Source organism: Lissotriton helveticus, chromosome 2_2 (genome assembly GCF_964261635.1).
Source record: "Lissotriton helveticus chromosome 2_2, aLisHel1.1, whole genome shotgun sequence".
NCBI classification, from domain to species: Eukaryota; Metazoa; Chordata; class Amphibia; order Caudata; family Salamandridae; genus Lissotriton; species Lissotriton helveticus.
In genome coordinates this window covers 36,975,079-36,996,146 of record NC_136060.1, presented here as the reverse complement: position 1 = coordinate 36,996,146, position 21,068 = coordinate 36,975,079, and the positions used below count along the sequence as shown (strand labels likewise).

Here is a 21,068-nt window from a genome sequence, read left to right as displayed (position 1 = left end):
GTCCCGTCAATGGATCAACGTAGTAACACTCTTCTTTACCTGTGAACAAAGGCATTTGTCTATAGACCTTTCCCCCTGTCGTAATCTTTGGTGGCTGAGGGAACTGAGCTCGTGGAGCCGGAATCCCCCCTTTGGCCACCTTACCCTTTGTCACTGTCACCCTTTGGACTGGAACTTCCTGAACCTCTTCCTCTAGAACTTCCAGTTCTCCGTTTTCAGGGTTATAGGGACACTCGCGTCTCCAATGTCCCACCTGGTGACACTGGTGGCACTTTGTCGTTTTTTTCAAGGTAGCAAAATCTATTCTAGGTCTCAGACTTTCCTCGTTGTCCTTATTCTGATTGTTTGATTTCCGTCCCATTGTCCCTGCTCCCTGTTGCTGCTGTCCTCCCTTTCCAGCTGACTGCATCTGCACCATCATCAGTTTCTCCTTTAATTTCTTTGCTTTGGACTCTATCTCATCACTGCAGTATCTTGCGTATCTCAAAATCTCATCCAATGGTTTGTTTTGCCAACAAATTAAATGCTGCTGAATCATCAGACAAATATCAGGTCTCAACCCCAAAACAAACTTTGATACAAACTGTCCTATATCCTTGGGGTCCATTACATCTAGTCCACTGTATTGTTTGAATGCTTTCAGCAATCGCTCATAATACTCATGGACTGTCTCCTTTGGTTCCTGTCTTGTTCGGTCTATTTTTACCCAATCTATGTCTTGTGGTGGCACCTTCTCCTTCAGCCATGTCAACACCCTATCATATTTTAACATTACTGTTTCTGACGGTCCATTAGTACGTCCATCTCTTTCTGGTTCTGTGGTTGGCCATTCGACACTAACCTTGCATGCTATCCACAAGTCTCCTGGGACCACAATGTCAAACAAGGTGTTCAAATCAATCCACAATACTTTTGAGATCTTCACAAACCTCTCTACCTGCTTGTACCACTCTACAGGATTCTCCCTTAACTTCGGAAAGGAGTTGGTAAAGGCAGCCAAATCTCCCCTACTCCAGGGTACGTGTACATAATTCCCATTCGCTATTTCTCGCAAAGGGAATGCCTCCATCTGCATTAGTCTTCCCTCCGGAGACATCACATTCGCACTCCGCCTAACAGTTCCCTTTTTCGACCACCTCTCTTCCCATTTGTCCAGGTCCCTCCATGCTCTTATTCCTGTGATCAGTTCCCTTATGTGTGTTTTTAATCCTGTTGTCCTCCTCTCATCTAGGTCCTGATCTGAATAATGCAACCTGTGGTTACCCTGTAATGCCTTGGTTCTGGACAAATCTACCATATACTTGTCTGCCAGTTCAGACAGTTTCTCATGAGTTGCTCTGGCTTTTCAGGTGATGTCCTTTGCGATAAACAGCAGCTCATCTTGTTCGTACATGTCAATCCTTTCTATCGGCACTGTACCATCTATTATCTCGTCCAGATCAGATTTTAAACTGGTCACATCGAGTCTTTTGGCTTTTATTACAGCTTTCAATATGCCATCGCTAGAGAATCCATTCACGTCTCTCCCATCACAGCTCTGAGTCCTACGTCTGGGCTCAGGCGAGTTATGGGGAGTCCTCCCATGCTCCCATCTCTCCAGGTCCCATGCAGTTCCATCCTCTCTGGGTGCATAGTGAAACATTTTCCTATTTCCCATAGTCCCACAATTCCCATCCTGCCTGGTTTCCCTAGGTGCATGGTAAGACATTCCGTTATTCCCCCTTTCTTCACCATTTGCCTGTGATCTCTGATCACTCGACACCTGGCAAGATCCTTCACTGTTCCCAGTGTTCCCACGATTCCAGTGCTGTACGTTATCATTAGGTGCGTGGTGAGTGCACCTAAACCTATCTCTGTATTCTTGAGTCCTTTGGTCTTCCTCACTTTGAATGAAACGAGATGTCTCTCCACACTCCGTACTTCTGCCTTTTTGCTCCTGTCCATTTCCTCCGTCAATATGACGTGTAACTCCTCTACTCTCCCGACTTTTACCTTCCCACTCCTGACTGCTTTCGCTAGCCCCGCAGTGAGATAATATTCCATTTCCTCGACTTCCCCATTCTGCTTCTGCTCTTGACCTGTTGCTCGGTACTCCTGTGGACCCATCCCATTCCCTCAAGTCAGCCCTCAACTCCTTGTAGGATTTCGGCCGTGGTCCCCTCAGGTCCATCGGTCCTCTCTGACCCCCCTGTTCTGTTACGGGATCCACTGCTGACTCCAATGGGGTGCTCCACGTTATCGGTCCCGGCAATTGCCTCCAGGCATTTGTCGTGTTATTCCTTCTTTCCATCTCAACTCTTTCTCTGTCTAACCGTACCTGTTCTTCCTCTGGGTTATAAATCGACCGTATAGGGCCTATGGTAACGGGTACTTGAAGAGCATCTGGTAATCCATAAGACTCAACCCTCTCTGTTGCTGGCGTCTTCTGCACCACAAACCTTCCGACTACACTCTGTACAGGACTATGTTGAGGTGTCTCCTCACCTTTGGTAGGTACCCAATCCGTTATAGGGAGTGGCCTGTTCTCTTCTGTGTCAACCCTACCTTTCCTTGAGAGCTCAGTACCCTCTATCTCCCTATCGTCCGGAGGTGGTTTATCTATCAACAATCTATTTATTAGGCCATCCTCCGACTCGCTCTCATCATCCTCTTCTATGGGTTTCTTTCCACCTGTAACTTCTCTCATGGGGTACAACTTATCCACCTCAATCACCTGTACCCTCCACTTCTTGGCTTCCGCATCCCATTTGGCATCTTGCACTGCCCTTACTGATCGCCGTACCCTTTCTTGGCGTCTGTGCTGACTCCTGTCGTGCGCCGCCCTAATCCATGCATTAAGGGCCTCAAATTGTGTTGGTCTAGGCAAAGGTCTCAATGAGGACATAACTGCTTTCAACTGATGTAACACTTCTAATCTAAACGTTCAGTATTTTGGAAAAGTCAGTTCCTCATTCCCCTCGGTAATCTTACTCCAAGTCCCAAGCCACAGTATAGTATGCAACCCAACATTCGTTGCCATATAGTGAGCTGGTGTACCCTCCGGCGGTGCCTCTTCCCCGTAATAAGATTCTCTTCTTTTTCTCTTAAAAATCCCTCTCAAACATTTAAAACACTTTATGTCTATTTTCTCCGCGTTCGTTTACTTCCTGATGACAATCCACCAATCTCAGCGCGGTTTTCACTAACTGGCCTATCACAGCGCGGCTCTCGCTGACGTCACACCAACCGCCCTATCTCAGCGCGGCTTCACACCAACCGCCCTATCACAGCGCGGCTCTCGCTGACGTCACTCGTCTCCGCGCGGCTTCACACCGACCGACCTATCTCAGCGCGGCTCTCGCTGACGTCACTCGTCCCCCTTTCGCAGCAGTTCCCCTCCTTTCTCCGCTCGTCTCCCGGTCATGCATGCGTCCCATTCATACTCTGAAAAATGATTACTTCCGACCAAGCGATCACTTTCCTTGACTGTACGTCCACAGTCTAACTGTAATTGTCACCTTAACTGACGAAATGTCTTTCCGTTAGTCCAGACAATCGCCTTCTCTGATAGGTTACTTGCACACGGTAACTTTCGACCTGCGTCCGTTACCCACACACTCACTCTTGCATTCCCCCTATCTCGGTCCTGCGGGCGATCAATGGTACCTCATGACCCCCTTTACTCTGGTCGACAACTACTCTGGATGTTCGATACACCCGAACCACTTAAGTCTTCACTGAACTTAAGATTTTCACCAGTTCACCGGTTCCCCCGTTCCCAGGTTACCAGTTTACCAGTCTGCCAGGTTGCTCACAAACCTCTCTCATTCACTCTACAGGCATTCAACTCCGCATGACATTACAATACAAATACAACACAAAACACCGCAATCTGTCCACGCATGACCCTTGTTATACTCACTCTCGTCCGATTCTGCTGCTTTTCTCTCGCGCCGTCAGCACCCTCTTCGGCGGGCCACCTCTCGATCTCTAGGGACCTTGGGGTAAACTTAACCTAGTCTAGATCACCTTCCTCAAGAAGGTAACCATCCTCACTCTGCTACCAACTGTTAACGCGGGATTTCTGGTCTATAGTTATAGATCTAGATCCCAACTCAGGTCGACTGAACCGTTGGTACCTGTCATTGAGTAAAAGGCAATCCACTACTAGGTCAATCAGTTAAAGACTTACACCACTCTAAAGAACCACTTAAGCTTAAGAAAAGTTTAAAAGTTTATTACAAAGCCAAACTTAACTGGAGATACAAACATCTCAATATAAGGTTCAAAAGATATACGGGTATCAATACAAACATGAATTTTCTAAATGCTCTTAGTCGGCAGAAGAATATTACCAAAACCAATTCAAAAATCATCAAAGTTGCAAGAATAGACACAAGCTGTAGCTTATGAGTCATTTACAGAAAGGAAAGAAATCAGGTTAGACTGTCCCTACACTAGACTAAGTGACATCCCTACTTAGCAAGATCTTAACCTAAAAAGGTGTCAGCAGTGGTGACTTCCAAAGAAGATTACACACTTCTCTTAGTCTTTGTTTCGAAAAAACGATGTCTCGCAGCTCCCTATCTGCCTACCCATCCGCTCTCTTAGGTTCCTCAGATCATCTGCCTTAACTCCACCCAAGGGTGCTGTCCCTAATACAAAATCACATTTACGATAGGAACGCCCTTTGGAGACGCCCCTTAGAGACGCCCCTCACGTGGTGTTGGTTCTGGTATGTCCATGCTGGTACTCCTCTAGGCCCATCGTTAGCGTTGACCTTGCTTCCCAGGCTCCTCTCCGGCAAGACGGTACCCCCAGGAAATTCCTGAAGACTCCTCCAGGCCTGTGCCTGGCTCTCTTGAACAAAAGTCTATTCATCACTCTCTTGATTAAAACCTCCTCGCACCTGCATACAGACACTTGTACTGTGGGCCCCAAATTCCGGCCTCCACCATATCTTTAAGTCGTAAACCATTCGAACAGGCTTCCACAGTTTGTGCCTAACACGACCTTTCTCTAACGAGCACATACAGTTCAAACGAAATGATTTGTCTATTCAGGCCTATCTAGAATTACATGAACGGGCCTGTGCACTCGGTAAAACATTTAATTTCTTCTAAACAGTATTCTAACTTATTACACACAGTGATATATATAAAACACTTCTATAAAACATAATAATACTTTGAATTACAATAACATCAAAATCCACCATTGTATAAGAGTGTAACAGCATCCTGTACTCTATGTGAACTGCCATGTGGCCTACACATTTCTACGTTTGCAGTATTACATTTTTCTTCCACGACAGCCACATAACATGGGATTTCAACATCATTCCAACATCTCTAAAAACATCTACATTAGCTTTTCACACTCTATATAAGCATTCTATTTTAATTAAACACTATTATGTACTTTCACTCTATAAATTCGACACTCTTATATATTGTTTACTAAACTAATACAACGTGCTTGTAAATATGGTGCACTTCTATATTTTTCTTGATTTGCGCTCTCTCACCATCAAAAACAATGCGGCCTGAAATTCTACTTTACCTTTTTGAAATAAGGAGGGAGTACTGCCTAATTCTTCATCCTGTATCTCTTGCTAATTCTGATAATCTGATAACCCCATAATATTCTCATCTTTTTGCCTCTGGGTCTAAAATTTAGACTGCCTCCCGTGAGTTATATAATGCCTTTAAGTTGTCTCTGCTTTTACCAGTGGAATTAATTATGGTTCGAAAAGCTATTTATTTTTGAAAAACCTCACAAATGATTTGTATCACACTTTTTTCGATGGTTTTGTCACAGAAAACCTTGTGTATGATGGTTTTTGTAGCTCTATTTTCATATCTGTTTATACTCTTAAGAAGGACCCCGTGTACTCTCATGCAGTCTGGCTCAGAATCAAATATTGTTTATCTTATTTATTTGTAATTCATTGCAATATCTCAATTTCATCAACTTTTGTTTCACGATTGACTTCCCAACAAAAATACTTGTATTTATATTGTTGTTCAGTCCGTGTTTTCCTTTTTATTTAGCCAGTAACTTTAATGTAAATCATCTTATTGTGAGGAAACTCTCACGTATAGTTCAGTGCTTTTTCAGGAGTCTTTACGTTGGCTACCTTAATAAAGAAATGCTTGTCGACAAGACTTACTTGCTGCTTGAATCCCACAGTGACCCCCGTAGTTACATAAAAACTCCCTAATAATTCCATTTGACTTGTCACTCAATATTAATAATAGACTTTGTTATCTCAATGCCAACCTTTATCCTGTATGTGTGTCTCTAGAAGCTTTGAAAATCGATCTGTTTATTCACAAAAAAAACCTAAAGCTGTTCATTTGTACTGGTTCAGCCAACATTATTTTAATTCATACCTTCGGTTATTGGCTTTGTCACCTTCCTCAAATGCACCATTGAGCTGATAGACGGTTCTGGTGGGTTAGTGGGCTAATGCATCCACTGTAGAGGCTGTAGTGTTGGGCCTTAGGCCCACATGGTGTAGGGAATGAGACACACGGACACCAGTTAGGGGATAGCAGATCTGGCCTTGAGCACGTGCGCTCAGGCTCTTTTATTAACAGTGTCACCTGACCCAGTGACGTCTGTGGTGGGTGGGTGTTTAGTGTAGGGTTACACTGCAACAACTAGACTGTGTCCTGGCAGGACACTACATTCCTCCCCAACTTTAATGAAAGGAAAAGTGAATGTCCGACCTGCAAGAAAAACAGAACAATAACATTTGATAGCCCCAACAGATCCCCTTCAGGCGATCAGCTGGGAGAATGTTGAAAGTTCCAAAACTACAAAGTCAGTCAGATGAGCTTCACCTTGGCGGTGTACTTCAGATCATCCATGTCTTGCTGTGTTGACGCTTATATACAGTGTTCATCACTTGGAGCATTGGGAGCAGGATGGGTGTGACCCTTGAGGGGTCTCGCAGGTGTTCCAAGTCCAGTGGATGACAACGCTTGTTGGTTGTAGGAGACGACTATGTCACGAGTGGTCTTTCTTTGGATTTGCTGATCTTGATGCCTTCACATCTCCGTCCGGCCAAGTAAACTTCCGACTTGCCTTCCTTGCCAGACTCCTCTCTCACGGGAGCCTTGAAGACTGGCCTCTCCTGCTTGGACTCTTCTCTCACTAGAGACGCTGGGAGGACCCTCTTGTCGGACACAACGGGACCGGGTGGGCCGTGCGGGCTTCGCATGAGCCGCGCAAAGGCGTCGCTGCCGAACTGCCAACGGACTCACCGCCAAGTCTCTCATGATGTCCTCGGGGGTGTTGATGTCGTCCGCCAGGATGGTCTTGCCGTTAGGACATGGGTTCAGTGTCTTCAACAGACCGTTTCTCAGTGCCAGGTGATTACCTGGGGCCTTCATGCTTCCTGTTGCCTGTCGTGGAGCTGCCGCTGCTGCACCTCTCCCATCCGGATTCCTCTCTCACAGGATATGCGGCCGAGGCCCTTGTCCCCTGGACCGCCACTTGATCGCGTGGGCTGTACGGGTCGCTGCCGAACTTCGGACATGGCCACAGTCGAGTCTTGTGTAGTCCACAAGGGTGGATTGTCTAGTGCTCGGGTATGCTCTGCTTCGGTAAGCTTCAGGTTCACGGGGCACCCATGCAGTTCTTCAGTGGTTGGTCTCCTCGAATGCAGGTTGTAGGGATTACTGGGATCCACGCGGATGTTGCGATGTTCCTTGGACAGCACCGATGCTCCTGTGTGCTGATTGTTACGATGCTCCTTGGACAGCACCGATGTTCCTGTGTGCTGTAGTTCTCTCTCCTCCTCTGTGGAGTGATGTGATTCTCCACTCTTCCTCTTCGTTCACTTCCTCGACGCGGTCCGGTCTTCTTTCTTGCTTTCTCACGCTAACCAGGATTCTCCATGTAGCGGGCCCTCTACATGTCGTCCCCGTGGTCTTGTCCATGTGGTAGGACACTGTCTTCACTTGGCTTGGTGACTAGACCTGTCGTCGTATCTTCAATCTCTTTTATGGCGTCGCGCCCTTGCTTTCCATGTTCCTTCTTGCGACGTTATTTGGTCCTCTTGCTGTCGTTGGCCTTCCCGACCAGTCTTCCCCAGGTGGCGTGCACTCCGCCTGTTTCTTTCTGGTCTGGGCATAGCTCTCCGGCATGGTGTTCTTCTCTTCTCTGACTGGACCAGTTGTCGCGATCTTCTCTGTTGTTGCTTTTCTTTCCATGGTGACCAGACTGGGTGGTCGGTTCTCATCTTGGGCATGAGTTGTCATGCTGTGCTGTTTTCTTTGGGGTCGCTATTCACCGTCACGGTGTTTTGGCGTTGGCGCGCTTTGTCTGCGCGGAGGAGGGTTGCGTCACCGCTCCTGGTGCAACTCTGGTGCATGCTGCCATGCGTGCTGACGATGGCGCTCCGGTTGCTGCGAGACATCGCGGTCTCTGTTGGGGACCTTTGTGTGCTGTCCCGTGGCGTTGGCGTGTCGCTGTGTAGCGTCACTCTGGCGCTCCCGATTCCTGGCACGTTCCGGCGCAGAGCTGCGCGGTCCTGGCGTGTGGGTGTGGAGTTCTTGGACGCCTGTTGCGAGTCGTTGGGTACTTGCTGCTTTGGCTGTTGTCAGGGACTTGCTGCTTTGGACCGTTGGCGGGAGTGGTTGATGCTGCGATGAACACCTGTGGCCACAAGGCGTCGCTGCTCTCTCCGTCGTTTGCTCTCGGCAGTCGTTTCCCTGGACGTTTTCCTCTGGCCTTGGGGTGCCTGTGGTGTGGCTTGCAGTTATGCCTGTTCACCAGTCGGGGGCGGGCGTTGCAACCTCATTCCTGGTGGTGGCTTTGGACAGCCATGTGTGTGGTGCGTTCTCTGCACCAGTCTTTTCTTTTCCCTTTTATAGGGGTAGCCACCTTGAGACGTTGCTGTCCGGCTGGTAGCCCACTCTTGCAGGTGGGGGCTATCTCCGGTGTTGCTGCTTGTGTTTAGTCGGTGTTTGTCTGGGCTGGAGAAGGTTCAGACTCTTTTTTTTTTTACTCTTGGCGATGTGCAATTTTCTTTCTCCTTCGAAAGTTTACGCAGTCCTTTGTGGCATGTAGTGCATTTGTCAACTGACTTGGCTGAGTCAGTTATCCTACTACCAGTGTCGCAGCAGTGTTGGGTCCACAGTGGTGCTCCTGCAGCGGTACGTGTCGCCGTGTGGTTCAGGCGGCAGTTGGTGTCCTGGGGAGTCTTGGACTTCTGAAGGTCTTGGTGCATGCTTGGGAGCATGCACTCTGCTGCTGGCCACTCCTCCTGTGTCGCTGTGGCTCTTATGGTTGTGCAGGGCCCTCGCTGACTCTTGGTGGGAGTCCTTGCTGCCTTCGCTTGCTGGGTACAAAGGGCCACTCTCTGAGCACTCCTCCCTGAGGGCACGTCTTGTGGTGCCTGGGGCAGCCTTTGTCGGTGACTGGGCCTGAGCAGGCAGTCTCTCTCCTACTGGTGGTGCGTGCTCCCTGACCTGGTGCTATGTGTTTGGGCAGGGAGGCATTTACCGTGAGAGCACCTCTGACGCTGGTGCACAGTGCCCGTCACCAGATATTGCTGCAGCTGTTGATTCGCGCAGGCTTATGCATCAGTATTGGATGTATAGGTGTATTGTGTTTGGTGCCCCTCCGTTTTTTTTTTTCGGTCTCTGTGCTGAAGTGGAAGACTGAGTTGGGGCAGGTGGGGCTGCTCAGTCAGTGGTGGGGGACGCGGCTGCCACTCCTGTTCCTCTGTGCTGGAGACAGTACAGGCATCGGTCCTTATTTGCTGCCTTTGCATGGGCGCAGTACCATTCGTGGCCACTAGATGGCGGGCAGCGTTTTCCATTTGCCGGCTCCGGCAGACTTTCTGAGAGCTGTGGGCCTCAGTTGATAGAGGCGCCGGTGTGGGGCTGTGTGCTGCTGTGGCGCGGTGTCCCCGAGTCAGTAGGTGGGTGGCGCTGCAGCTACAATGGCTTTGCTGATGCCCCCAGGAGTTCAGGCAGGCACGGTGCAGGAGGGTGCTAAGGATGCAGAAAGAGGGACACACAGTGCCATTGAGGTAAGACGGCTCCTGTTATGTGATTGTCTGTGCCTGGGCTGTGTTGTGCTTCGAATCTTTTCTTTAAATCTGTGTGACCCCCTCGCGGTTGCTCCGTGCAGGCTATTCAGAGTGCGGTGAAACTCACTGACCGCATGGTGGCAGAGTTCACGGTGCCGGTACGGGCTTCATTGCTGCATCTTGTCTCTTACCTCCCCCTCAGTGCGGCAGCTTTCCTGATTCACACGCTGCGGGGGGGGGGGGTGAGGAGTGTCGGTGCTGTTCTCCGGTCACTCTGCCTTGCCGCCTCTGTTCCTCTCAGTGGTGATGCAGGCAGTCACCCCGGGAGAGCTTCCCTTAACTCCGGTGAGTGCTGCTTTTACCGGGCGTTGGGTTTACACTTTGGTTTTCCTCCCCCACCGCGGCGGCCACACGCTTCACGGGGGTGGGGTGTTGGCGCTGATCCTCTGTTTGTGGGCACAGGCCGCCCTCCGGCAATGTGGTATACGCAGCGCTGGGGTCAGTACACTCGCGGCCGGGCTCCGCTTTCATTAAACGGCGCCCCGCAGCTTCCCTCACGCTGCGGGCGCTCCTCTCGTAGTTTGTCCACCCCGCCGCCGCACTTCACACACGCGGCGGGGGAGGGGCGCTGCAGGCAGGCCGCGGGTGGGCTCCGCGAGTCTTGCCTCAAGTGTTCATTCACCCTCGCCGTAGGCTCTTCACACACACGGCGGGGGACACGGCAGGCAGGCCGCGGGTGGGCTCTGCGAGCCTTGCATTATCACGGGGCAGTTTGCGGCCAACACTGCGTCGCTGTAGGCGGGCCGCGGGTGGGCTCCGCGAGTCTTGCTTTGATGCAGGGACAATGGCGGGCACCCCTCGCAGTTTGGGGCACAGTTTGTGTTTATAGCGGGTGGGCTCCGCTTCGGTGCACAGTCTTCCGGGGGGAGTCACCTCCCACTCCCGGCTCACCTTCGGCCGACGGGCCAGATCCTGGGCTGCGGTCGCGGCGGGTGGGCTCCGTCCGGCCGGTGCACCTCTCCGGTGGGGGTCTCTGCCCCGCGGCCGTCTCAGGTGGGCTCTGGGCGGTTCGCTGTTTCCTGGTGGCGCTGGATGGTGGCGGCCGACGCGGGTGGGCTCCGGTCGGCTCGTCCTTGAAGGCAGGTGCAGTGGGCCTCGCGGTCGCTGCAGGCTGCGGGGCTCCGACGTGCCCACCGGCTTCTCGGCGCTGCTGCGCCCTGCTACGGGGGGTGCCCTGCAGGCGGGCAGCTCTCTCCCCCTTTTCTCAGGACGTTTTGGCAGTGGCACGCGTGGCTTCACTACCGGCCTCGTCGCCAATGTTGTGTTGGGCCTTAGGCCCACATGGTGTAGGGAATGAGATACACGGACACCAGTTAGGGGATAGCAGATCTGGCCTTGAGCACGTGCGCTCAGGCTCTTTTATTAACAGTGTCACCTGACCCAGTGACGTCTGTGGTGGGTGGGTGTTTAGTGTAGGGTTACACTGCAACAACTAGACTGTGTCCTGGCAGGACACTACAGAGGCCTGTGTTCGACCTTATGGTCACAGGTTCACATCCCGGCTGGTCCACCCAGCCTTTCATCCTTCTGAGGACGATAAAATGAGTACCATTAAGTTGGGTAACAATAAACATCTGTTATTCAGCGCCAAGATACCCCTGGGTGAACGTACGCTTACCAAATTTACGTGCTATGTTATACTTCCTAATCCTTTTCTCCTTTTCATGCGTTTCTCAGCTGTAGGGGCACTGATTGTTATTTGGAAACATGGTGTATCCCTCAGTCTCACCGCCTGTCCTTACCATGGCACGCGTTTGTTTGTTTGAGCGTGCTGTGCACAGATCTTTTCTTTCGTTCCTTTGTGAGTGACTGTGCATTTCTCTTGTGTCTCCCTGTTTGGTATGCACCATGTCTGTTGTCATTCCTGGACATTGAAGAGTTACTCTAGTGAAATACCCTATTTGCTATTTCTTATTGTCTCTGCATTTCACTTCAAGATACAATGCAATTATATGTTATGGTTTGTGTGTTTATATAGATAACCGCTCTAATTTGGTAATTTTAGGTAATTGATATTTTTTTTAATTTTTATTTATTTATGCATTTTATTGAGCGCACAACTACCCGAGGGTGTCTCGGCGCTTAGAGGACTGACAGAAAGATAGGTAGACACTGTGAATCACTGGTTGAAAAGCCAGGTATTTATCTGTTACCTAAAAATGAGCAGGGTGGGGCTGGTCATTATGTGGGAGGGAAGCCTCTTCCAGAGTTTGGTGGTGGCGCATAGAAACGATTTGTCGCCCCAGGAGGCTTTTTTTTTTTGCGGGAACAATAGGAAGATATTTCATATATTTTATTCATCTCTTGTGCTGAGTCTCTGACTACAGGGCTGATTTAGAGTTTGGCAGGAGGAGGTAAGTCTGTCGGTATGGGGGAGTACTTTGCTCCCACCATATCGAGGGTCCTCCACCTGCCAGATTTAGAGTTGTCCGCCAGCCCTGCAGACAACTCTAATATTTTCAAGAACCGTTGTCGCGGTGGTTCTTGTCACTGTTATAAAAATTTGACAGACTGCGACCCATGAAACCTTTACATGGTTTTACTAAAAACAAACTTTCAAAGCTTTCTCTTCCATGGTGTGGGACATTAGTACTTTTTTTTTTACTGTCCCTCACTACCATTTCAGACAGTGTTATTAGGGAGCCTCCAACTGCCCATACTCCGTCAGGACGTCAGATGATCATGTCAGCAATAAAGTCGGAGTAGGCTCCATCGCTGCCATATATTTTATTTTTTAACTTTATTTATCAGTTTGTCTCAGTGTTGTTTGGGTCTCGGGGAAGGCCTTTGGGGAGGACAGCTGCTAATTGATCAGGTAGGACAAGTTCAGCCTATGGGCGCAGAAAAGTGATTCTGGCATCTGGGTGATACCAGGCATATGTGTAGCTACACTGAGTTACTAAATAATACAAATGTAAATCGGGCACCCCATTGCCGCCTCTTTCATAGGGGAGAGTGAAGACTTGCCAGCGGACTCGGGCCCGTTTGTCCCCCCAGACTAGACATATTAAGTGTGATCGGAGCGTCAAGAAAAAACTATTCGGAAGGGGTATGGGAATGTTGTTGAAAAGATATAAAAACTTAAGGAGGACAACCATATTAATAATGGCAACTTCCTGCAATGGACAGCGGCAACCTTAGCCACCTGTCGATTTGTGTCTCGAGGGTGGTAAATGCCTGTCCGTAATTGAGGCGGATGATCTGCTCTGTATCTAAGTGAATGTGTAGGCCCAAATATTTGACGGAATCTGCAGACCATTCCAGTGGGAACTCAAGCTCCCAGGCACTCGTGCTGGGTGTTCGGGGGAAAATCACGGATTTGTGCCAATTGATGCCAAGGCCCGAGTGCACACCAAAACAGAGTAGCTCATGTATGAGAGGGTCTAGATTAACCTGTGGGTCCGGAACATAAAGGATTGTCATCTGCACACAATGAGACTAGTAGGGGGCCCATGTTAAATTACAGGCCTCTGTGTAAGTGTCGGATTAGGGGATCCATAGCAAGAATAAATAAAAAAGGCGATAGAGGGCAGCCTTGTCACGTGCCCCGTGACAGCGTAAAGGGTCTGGATAGCGTGCCGTTCAACCGGAGATGAGGCGTTAGGAGGCAATATAGCAGTGTTGTGGTTGCCTTGAATCCCATAGGCATCCCCATGCAGAGCATGACTGACAGGAAAAAGGGCCATTCCAATGAATCGAAGGCCTTTTAGGTATCTAGTAGGATTGTGGCGGCCAGCACTTCCGGATTTATTCTGTGTAGGATTTAAATAGCGTTCTGAGGTTAAACGTTGTGGAACAGTGGGGTACAAAGCCGGTTTGGGCAGGTGAGAGGATGAATTACATTAATTGAGATGACCGTCCAGCGACAATTTTAGCAAGAATTTTATAGTCCTGATTTAATAACGAGAGAGGCCTGTATGAACCACAGAGCTGTGGATTTTTGCCAGGTTTTCGGAGAAGCATTATGACTGCTTCGCGAAGGGTGGGAGGTAGTATTTGTCTTTCCTATCGCTGACATACTTAAGGTCCACACAACTGTAATTCAAGCAGGTGGCCCTTCAGTTTGGCGGAGAGTGTATTCCCAATCGTCATTCCCAGAAACTGAAAAAATATCAATATGACCATTTTGTGCTAACTGCATCATCCATCATTTGTGCTGCATTTATGACATCAGTGCTAGAAACCAAAAAAATACTACTGTAAACAACATTGCTTCTGATCATAAAATGGAGTGTATTAAGTGTTTATGCTTTTTAAGTAGTACTTTGTGCTTGATGGCCTCTAATTTGTTTTTTACTAATTTTAACACTCAAATTGAGCAAAGCTAAAAGATTGCACTTTCCCTTGTTGTTCATTATTAGTAATTATCATATATCTCAACTCTATCTTCACTTCTCGGGGTGGACGAAAACCCAGGTCTTTCTTCTTTATTATCCTCAATATTTGGAGATTGTTTTTTTATTCTATTTCTGTCTGAGGAGCATTGCATGTAATTATCCATCTTTAATATATATGTTTGTGAATGAGGTTTACTTTCCAATGTAAATTGTCCTGTGACTTCAGATGTTCCCTTCCCATATTACCTACCATCCCCATCCTGTGTTTAGGTTGTTTACTGTCTCTTAATTTTGGACCAACTCTCCTGGTTTTATTGAAAACATTTTATAACTTTTATCGTTTTGACCTTTTGGTGTTAGAGTGTTAAAGCGATGAATCCAAAAGTACTACCTGCATAGCACTATCTTGTCCATGTCTCCTCCTCTGTCATGCTTTCTATCTTCTAGAATCTGGAACCTTATTCAAGGACTAAATGTAAAAATGAATGATAAGACAAACAACACGTTATTCTGAGCTAAAAACCAGGAGTCTGCAGGAGTTTGACTGGTGTATCCAACGTCAGGACACTATCCTGGATCCCATACATTTTTCGGCAGAAGTACAAATGAGTACATATTAAATATACATTACTAAAAAGTGTAGGAATACAAAAGGGGATCTATTTGGATAATGTTTTTGTAGCTCTGTCGCAGAGTTGTATCACTTGCAACAATGTGCTATCATCATCATCATCATCATCATCATCATCATCAGGGTACTTGTTCAGTGCTATGAACTAAGTGTACCTCAGAGCTGTCACTGATATACCAGTTTCCTGGATAGAACAGTCACTTAAATTAATTAAATTCAAGAGTTGTAAATTATCTGCATTCGGTTGAGGACCATAACAGATTGCCACAGGATTGCAAGCAAAATATTGGGTGGATTATAGAGTTTAAGATTATTTTAATCTGGTACAATGATAATGCTGTGCTTCTTTATAGAAGCACATATCATATGTGTGCACATGGTTTGTATGTGTGGTTATGATGCAGCACTCCATGTGTGTCAGACTTGGCAACATATTGTCACAAGACTGTTCGGACCTGTTAAAATCATTTACATATATGCAAGGGAGGTAAATGATGACATACCCATTGAACCCAGACACCATACTTTTTTGCAGCTGTGCCCTGAATATTACAATGTGGGCATAGTCTCAGGTACTTTATAGTTATTTTTGCTTTATATTTTAGTGCCTATACATGGTGCCTACCTTGACTGGGTGAGGGTTGACATTTCATACAGCAGTGTTTTTTAGGTTTCTCCTAAAGACAGTCATAGCTATCTGTTGGAAAGATCTATTATCTTTAAAACAATGCACATACTTATAGTGAGCTTTGAGTCAGTCCCTTCCTCACAATTAGATGATATTCTTTATCCATCTCGCTTCTCTGCTTCAGATGTGATTGTTCTTCCCTGTTCTTGTGTTTGTCCTGCTTGGGACCATTTCGGTCACAATGCTTGGATTGAAACACGTATCTTTCCACTGCTGACATCAGACCTTGTTTTGCGTTGACTGGAAGAACCTATTTTCTTTCCCTGTTCACCTGTACCCTTCTTGTTTCCCCCAACTCCCTGCCCCATTGAGCTACCTCGTGCCCTCCAACCGCCCTTTTTTACGCTTTTTCCATTAATGTATTCTGTGTGCCATGATGCTTTTTTCCATGTGCCACGGTAGGTAGCACTCTTTAACAATTTTTTTTTACCACTTCAGATGTCTGCCTTTCAACTTGGCCTACGCACGCACATTTGGCGGGCATCATGCTTGGGGTTGTTTCATTTTCATGTAAACCCCATTCAAAGCTGGCTGCCACAGATGCTCACACAACCATGGGAGTCATCTTTCAACAGCACTTGTTAAAAAATAGCAGCCATGGATGCGTGCATCTGCGGCACTCAAATAATGATTCATTTATAATGTTTTGCAACCCTTTCCAAGATGGCTGCTGCAGATGCACACACATTTGCAGTGGCTACTAAAGCCAAAAAAGCATTGACAAAGTCAAGGTTTCACTGCAGAGACTGATTGGTTTTGCCAATGCCGGTTACTGTTTGCTAGAAGCTCATTCACATAACCCATTGTCTCAAAAGCTGAGTTTGGGCAGAGAAATAAAAAATATCCCATGAAATGAGGGTATATATATTACCATGTCGTGTTTACTGGTAAAATCCTCCCTTTTGACATGATCAGGAACTTAGTCGTTTCATTTACAGCAGGGTTAGCATGTGCCCTTTGCTGAAATAAGACAGTGGTTCATGTTGTCTTCTGGCTTCAGCAAACAAAACATTCATCCTGAGCTTTCATTCAGGCATGCCATGTCTTTGAGTAGGAGGTAACTTCTGTGCATTCTTTTCTTCTCTCACTGCTGTGCATGCCATGAAAGTGAGATGTAGGAGTACACACAGGTGTCACTCAAGGAAGAGTAGGCCGCAAGATATACTTTTTATATTGCTGCTTCTTCGCTGCAGGTATTGCTACAGGTATCTACTTTTTATATTGCTGCTTCTTCGCTGCAGGTATTGCTACTTTACACTACCGTTGTAAATTTCTAGCTAAGCCTAGCAGGGCCCATCCCACTGGTCTGTTTTTCGCCCACTTGACTCACAGACTCTACACTGTGATCAGCTTCACCTTGCCTACCCAGTACTATTGCCTTGAGGTGTCTGACCAAAGATCGTTGGACAGACTCAAAGGAGAGAACTTCACAGACAGAACAGCAACAAGCAGGACACCAGCTGATCACATTTAGACTGTGTTGTGGGATTCAGACTTGTCCCCGGAATGTGACACTTAAACCTCTGGTGTGAACTTGATATGGTTTCACTTTTCAAAGGTCTTTCCTGCTGCTCTGATGCATGCTGCAAGTGTTTAGAGTATGTGTGCTTCCTGAAATAACTACCCTGTCATCCTGACTATGGCACTGAGCGTCTTTGATTTCTGTTTGCTGTCACCCAATTCTGTTTAAATGCAGTTTTTTTTATTTTTTTTTCTGCTTGATTTCTTTCACCTTTTCCTTTATTTCTAAAGTTGGCTTCCAGTAAGAGGGTCAGTGCTCCTTGTCCTTCACCTGGGCCTGGCATGCCACTGGTCGCAGAGCCTAATAAGGGGAAGCTACAAGCTGTCACCACTGAGTGGCTGTCATTGACTGTTGGGTTGTCACCTCTGAGCACACCTGCCCCTACCCCGCCACCTTTTCCTGATCTCTTTTTCTCCGACTTGGAAGAACTCAATTCTTTGGGATTAAAAAGTACTCAGATTGAACCAGTGCCCTCTAGAAGTGCCAAGCCCAGGATAAAGGAAGATCATTTTGTTCCAATTACCTCACCAAAGGCACTTTTCTTCACATTTGTTCCCTCACCTCAGCCTTTTTCCACATCGTCGCCCATCTCACCTCCTCTTTCAGGCCAGACTCATGACATATTTCCTGCAGCTATTACATATGATGGCACAACAAAGAATTGTAGAAAAGAAAAATCTTTACTGGAGACACAGTCAAAAGGGTCTCTTTCTGATAAAGGGATCTCAAGCTGTCCTGAGGTCATCAAAGCATGCGAGACAATGGGTTGCCCGGCAGCCTCCTCGGGCTCTCCTAAAGGGGTATCCACAGCACAGACGATCACCACAGCTGATGAGCAGGAAGAAGAGATCTGCGAAGAGCTTATGTCCATCATTCAAGGGAGTCAGCTGGAATGTCAAGATCCTGAATTTTATAGGTGTGGACCCGACCTAACAGAGCAGCTTCCAAGACTTTTCATAGAGGAGGACGACCAATGTGGAAGCGTAGAATCTGTGACAGCAGTGCAAACCAAGCCTATTGTATCTAACGACGATTTCAGCTCAGTCATTACAGAGGTATTTTTTTTAATTCATTTTGATTTGGAGTTGATTTCTTTGTAAGGAGAAAGGTGAGGTGCCTAACATTGGATTTCAGTGAGCATGCTGCTGGTGCTATGCGCATAGCCCATCTAATGTGCACACACTTGAGTAATGTTCCATAGGATGAAACTGCATGTTTGCCTTCTCAGTCATTTGAAACTGTCATTGTCCCCCTGTCCCTCTTTCCTACTTCTCACCCCCTCCTTCTACCCTTTTATCTAACCTCACCCCACCTCTTCTTTCTCTGGATTTGGCATGATATTGCAGGATAGTGATATGATCTGTGATGTCCTTGAAATCTTGTAATCGCATGCTTTGGATCATCCGATGGAGACAACCAATGAATTTTCTGCTGCTGCCTTTCCCTTGGTAAACAAGCATGTCCACCATATTGAGGGCAGTGCACAGTCTACTGTTTCTAGGTATGGCTTGCATTGTTGAGTTGCCTGCAATACAAGGGATCAATGCTAGTGTCTTCTGTGTCCACGACTGCTGGTAATGCAGATAACATTTATTTTGTGCTGTCTTTGTGCAAGACTTCAGCACAACAACGACCCGCAAAATAATCTGCACAGCAGTTGAGCTTAGTGACGAAACTGATTTTGGGATCATGTTTTTGAGACCCTGATAGAGACCCACAGGATGGCATGAATCCAGATGTCCTAACATGTCCGTGTCAGGGGCAGTGAGCACTATTTAAATGCAATTTCAGTTCAATTCAGTGCACGTGGGTGTGACACAATAGCACTCGTTGTGGAAGCTTCCACTCAGTTGACTAGTAGACATAGGTTACTGTATATGGAAGGGACCCAAAATTCACACCAGGCAGCTCCTGGGCAGTGATAACGAGTTTCATGAACTGGAACCATCAAAATCAGTTTTACAAACTTGTGTCTCTAAATTACCATATAAGCAAATACTTGCTCCTTTCTCACTCAATCCCTCTCTGATAGTATAGCCCTATTTTTTTGTGAAATGGGGATTTCGTTTGGAGAATTATGTAAAAACTAGCAGCTAAGACCTGTATCTAAAAACTGGAATGTTCAACATTATTTTCAAAGGAACTGGTATCAGCAATTGGTTTTGGTTATGTTGTAGCGTGTACTAGTGTTTAAGTGGGTTTACCTGATTATCTTTCACTTCAAAAAGGCACACACTAATGCATGTGAGGATAAGAGTTCGCAGTACTGGATTGAATAGTGGATTTTGTTACACCACCCTTGAACTAGACCAGTCACTAACGTGTGCCCCCATTGTGTAGGGTATCTGTGACGCACAATTTAAAATTGGATTGATAATGCGGTCAGCTCAGTGTCCTCTAACTTTTCAGTCACTGAACCAAAGGAGGTGGAGAATTTGTTCCATACACACGTTCCACTAATCACCCAGGCACAAACTCAAAAGTGTGTATGCAAATGGTTTGCACCTATGTCGTCAGTGCTTATGATTCTGTAAACCCTTACATAAGAGAACAGTTATGTATACCTGCTTGAAACCCGTTGCCGACATAGAATGAAACTTACAGCACTAATGAAAACAGAGTTCAGTATAGAACAAGAGATAGGAGGAAACTCTAGCACTAAGGTACAGCTGCAGTACCGCCTTGGTAAAATTCACATCGATTCACTTACCAAAGACTGTCACTGTCAATTAAAGATGAAAACATCAGTTTGTCACTGAGGGTCATGCATGTATCACTAAGCAGGTACATCAGTCTGCTATTGTGGGTCATGCATTTGCTCACGCATTTATCACTAGACCGATACATCATTATTTCACTGTGGGTCGCACATATATCACTAGGCAGATACATCAGCATATAACTGTGGGTCACAGATGTATTGCTAGGCAGGTACGCCAGTATTTTACTTTGGCTCACGCTAGTATCGCTAGGGGAACACATCAGTATGTCACTGTGACTCATGCATGTAACACCAAGCAGACAAATAGCAGATGCACCCAAATGCAGATGATTGTACTGTTCAAACATGGGGTATGAACTAAACAGCAATTCATTTATGATCTCAGTGGATTCTAACTGGATCAACAACAAAGGAAATCATCGGGAAAGGTCATCAGTGATTGGGAAGTTGATAGGTGGTTCATATTGATGCAAAAAACAGCTCATTGGTTATCATCCACCATTGTTATTGTCGATAGCAGCTAGAGTAGGTCTTAAATGCCTGGGGCAGTGACAAAAGTACCACCAAATTTTACTGGACTAGGTTATCCTGTAAAGTGGGACCTAAATCAGGGTCTTAACTATCAAGCATCACCAGGAGAGGGAACATTTGAGTACAATGATGCAGCCATTGAGGCTTTTTTACACTAAAATACTGATGTTCCTTACAATAGCTGGATGGTGGCCTTCAGATATCTCCTCTTTTTCACCAGTTTCAAAACAAGACCTTTCATTGGATGTTCAGCCTTGATCGAGAGATCATGATTTTAAAGCGATCCTGGGGTTCCAGAGATCTTTGCATCAGGTGCATCATACAGAGAGGTTATCTACTTCTATAACTCTACAATTGTAGGCTTTCTTTCAGGATGGAATGGACAAGACTATAGTTAAAAATCCAGCTACATCCCTACTTTTATGAGGACATTCAAATGCAAAATGGCATTCCCATGCAAAGTGATGTAAGACTTGATGTCACTGGCACTCTCCTTTACGCATTTTGATGTACAAAACCTTAAAAACCTAATTTCTAACCGTTGTTTGCA

At 46.7% G+C, this 21,068-nt stretch overlaps 1 protein-coding gene across 26 annotated transcripts in view; it reads left to right on the top strand.

Annotated features, from left to right (window-relative positions):
• Positions 1-21,068, top strand: part of SORBS2 (sorbin and SH3 domain containing 2) — a 687,606-nt gene that overhangs the window by 612,793 nt on the left and 53,745 nt on the right. For 15 of the 26 annotated variants that reach the window (XM_078678047.1, XM_078678046.1, XM_078678061.1 and 12 more), the window contains one exon: positions 17,496-18,320. The exons of the other annotated variants lie outside the window; for them this stretch is intronic. In XM_078678047.1, the coding sequence (XP_078534173.1) occupies positions 17,496-18,320 (825 nt within the window). The remainder of the gene's footprint in view (positions 1-17,495; positions 18,321-21,068) is intronic. 26 annotated transcript variants of the gene reach the window in all.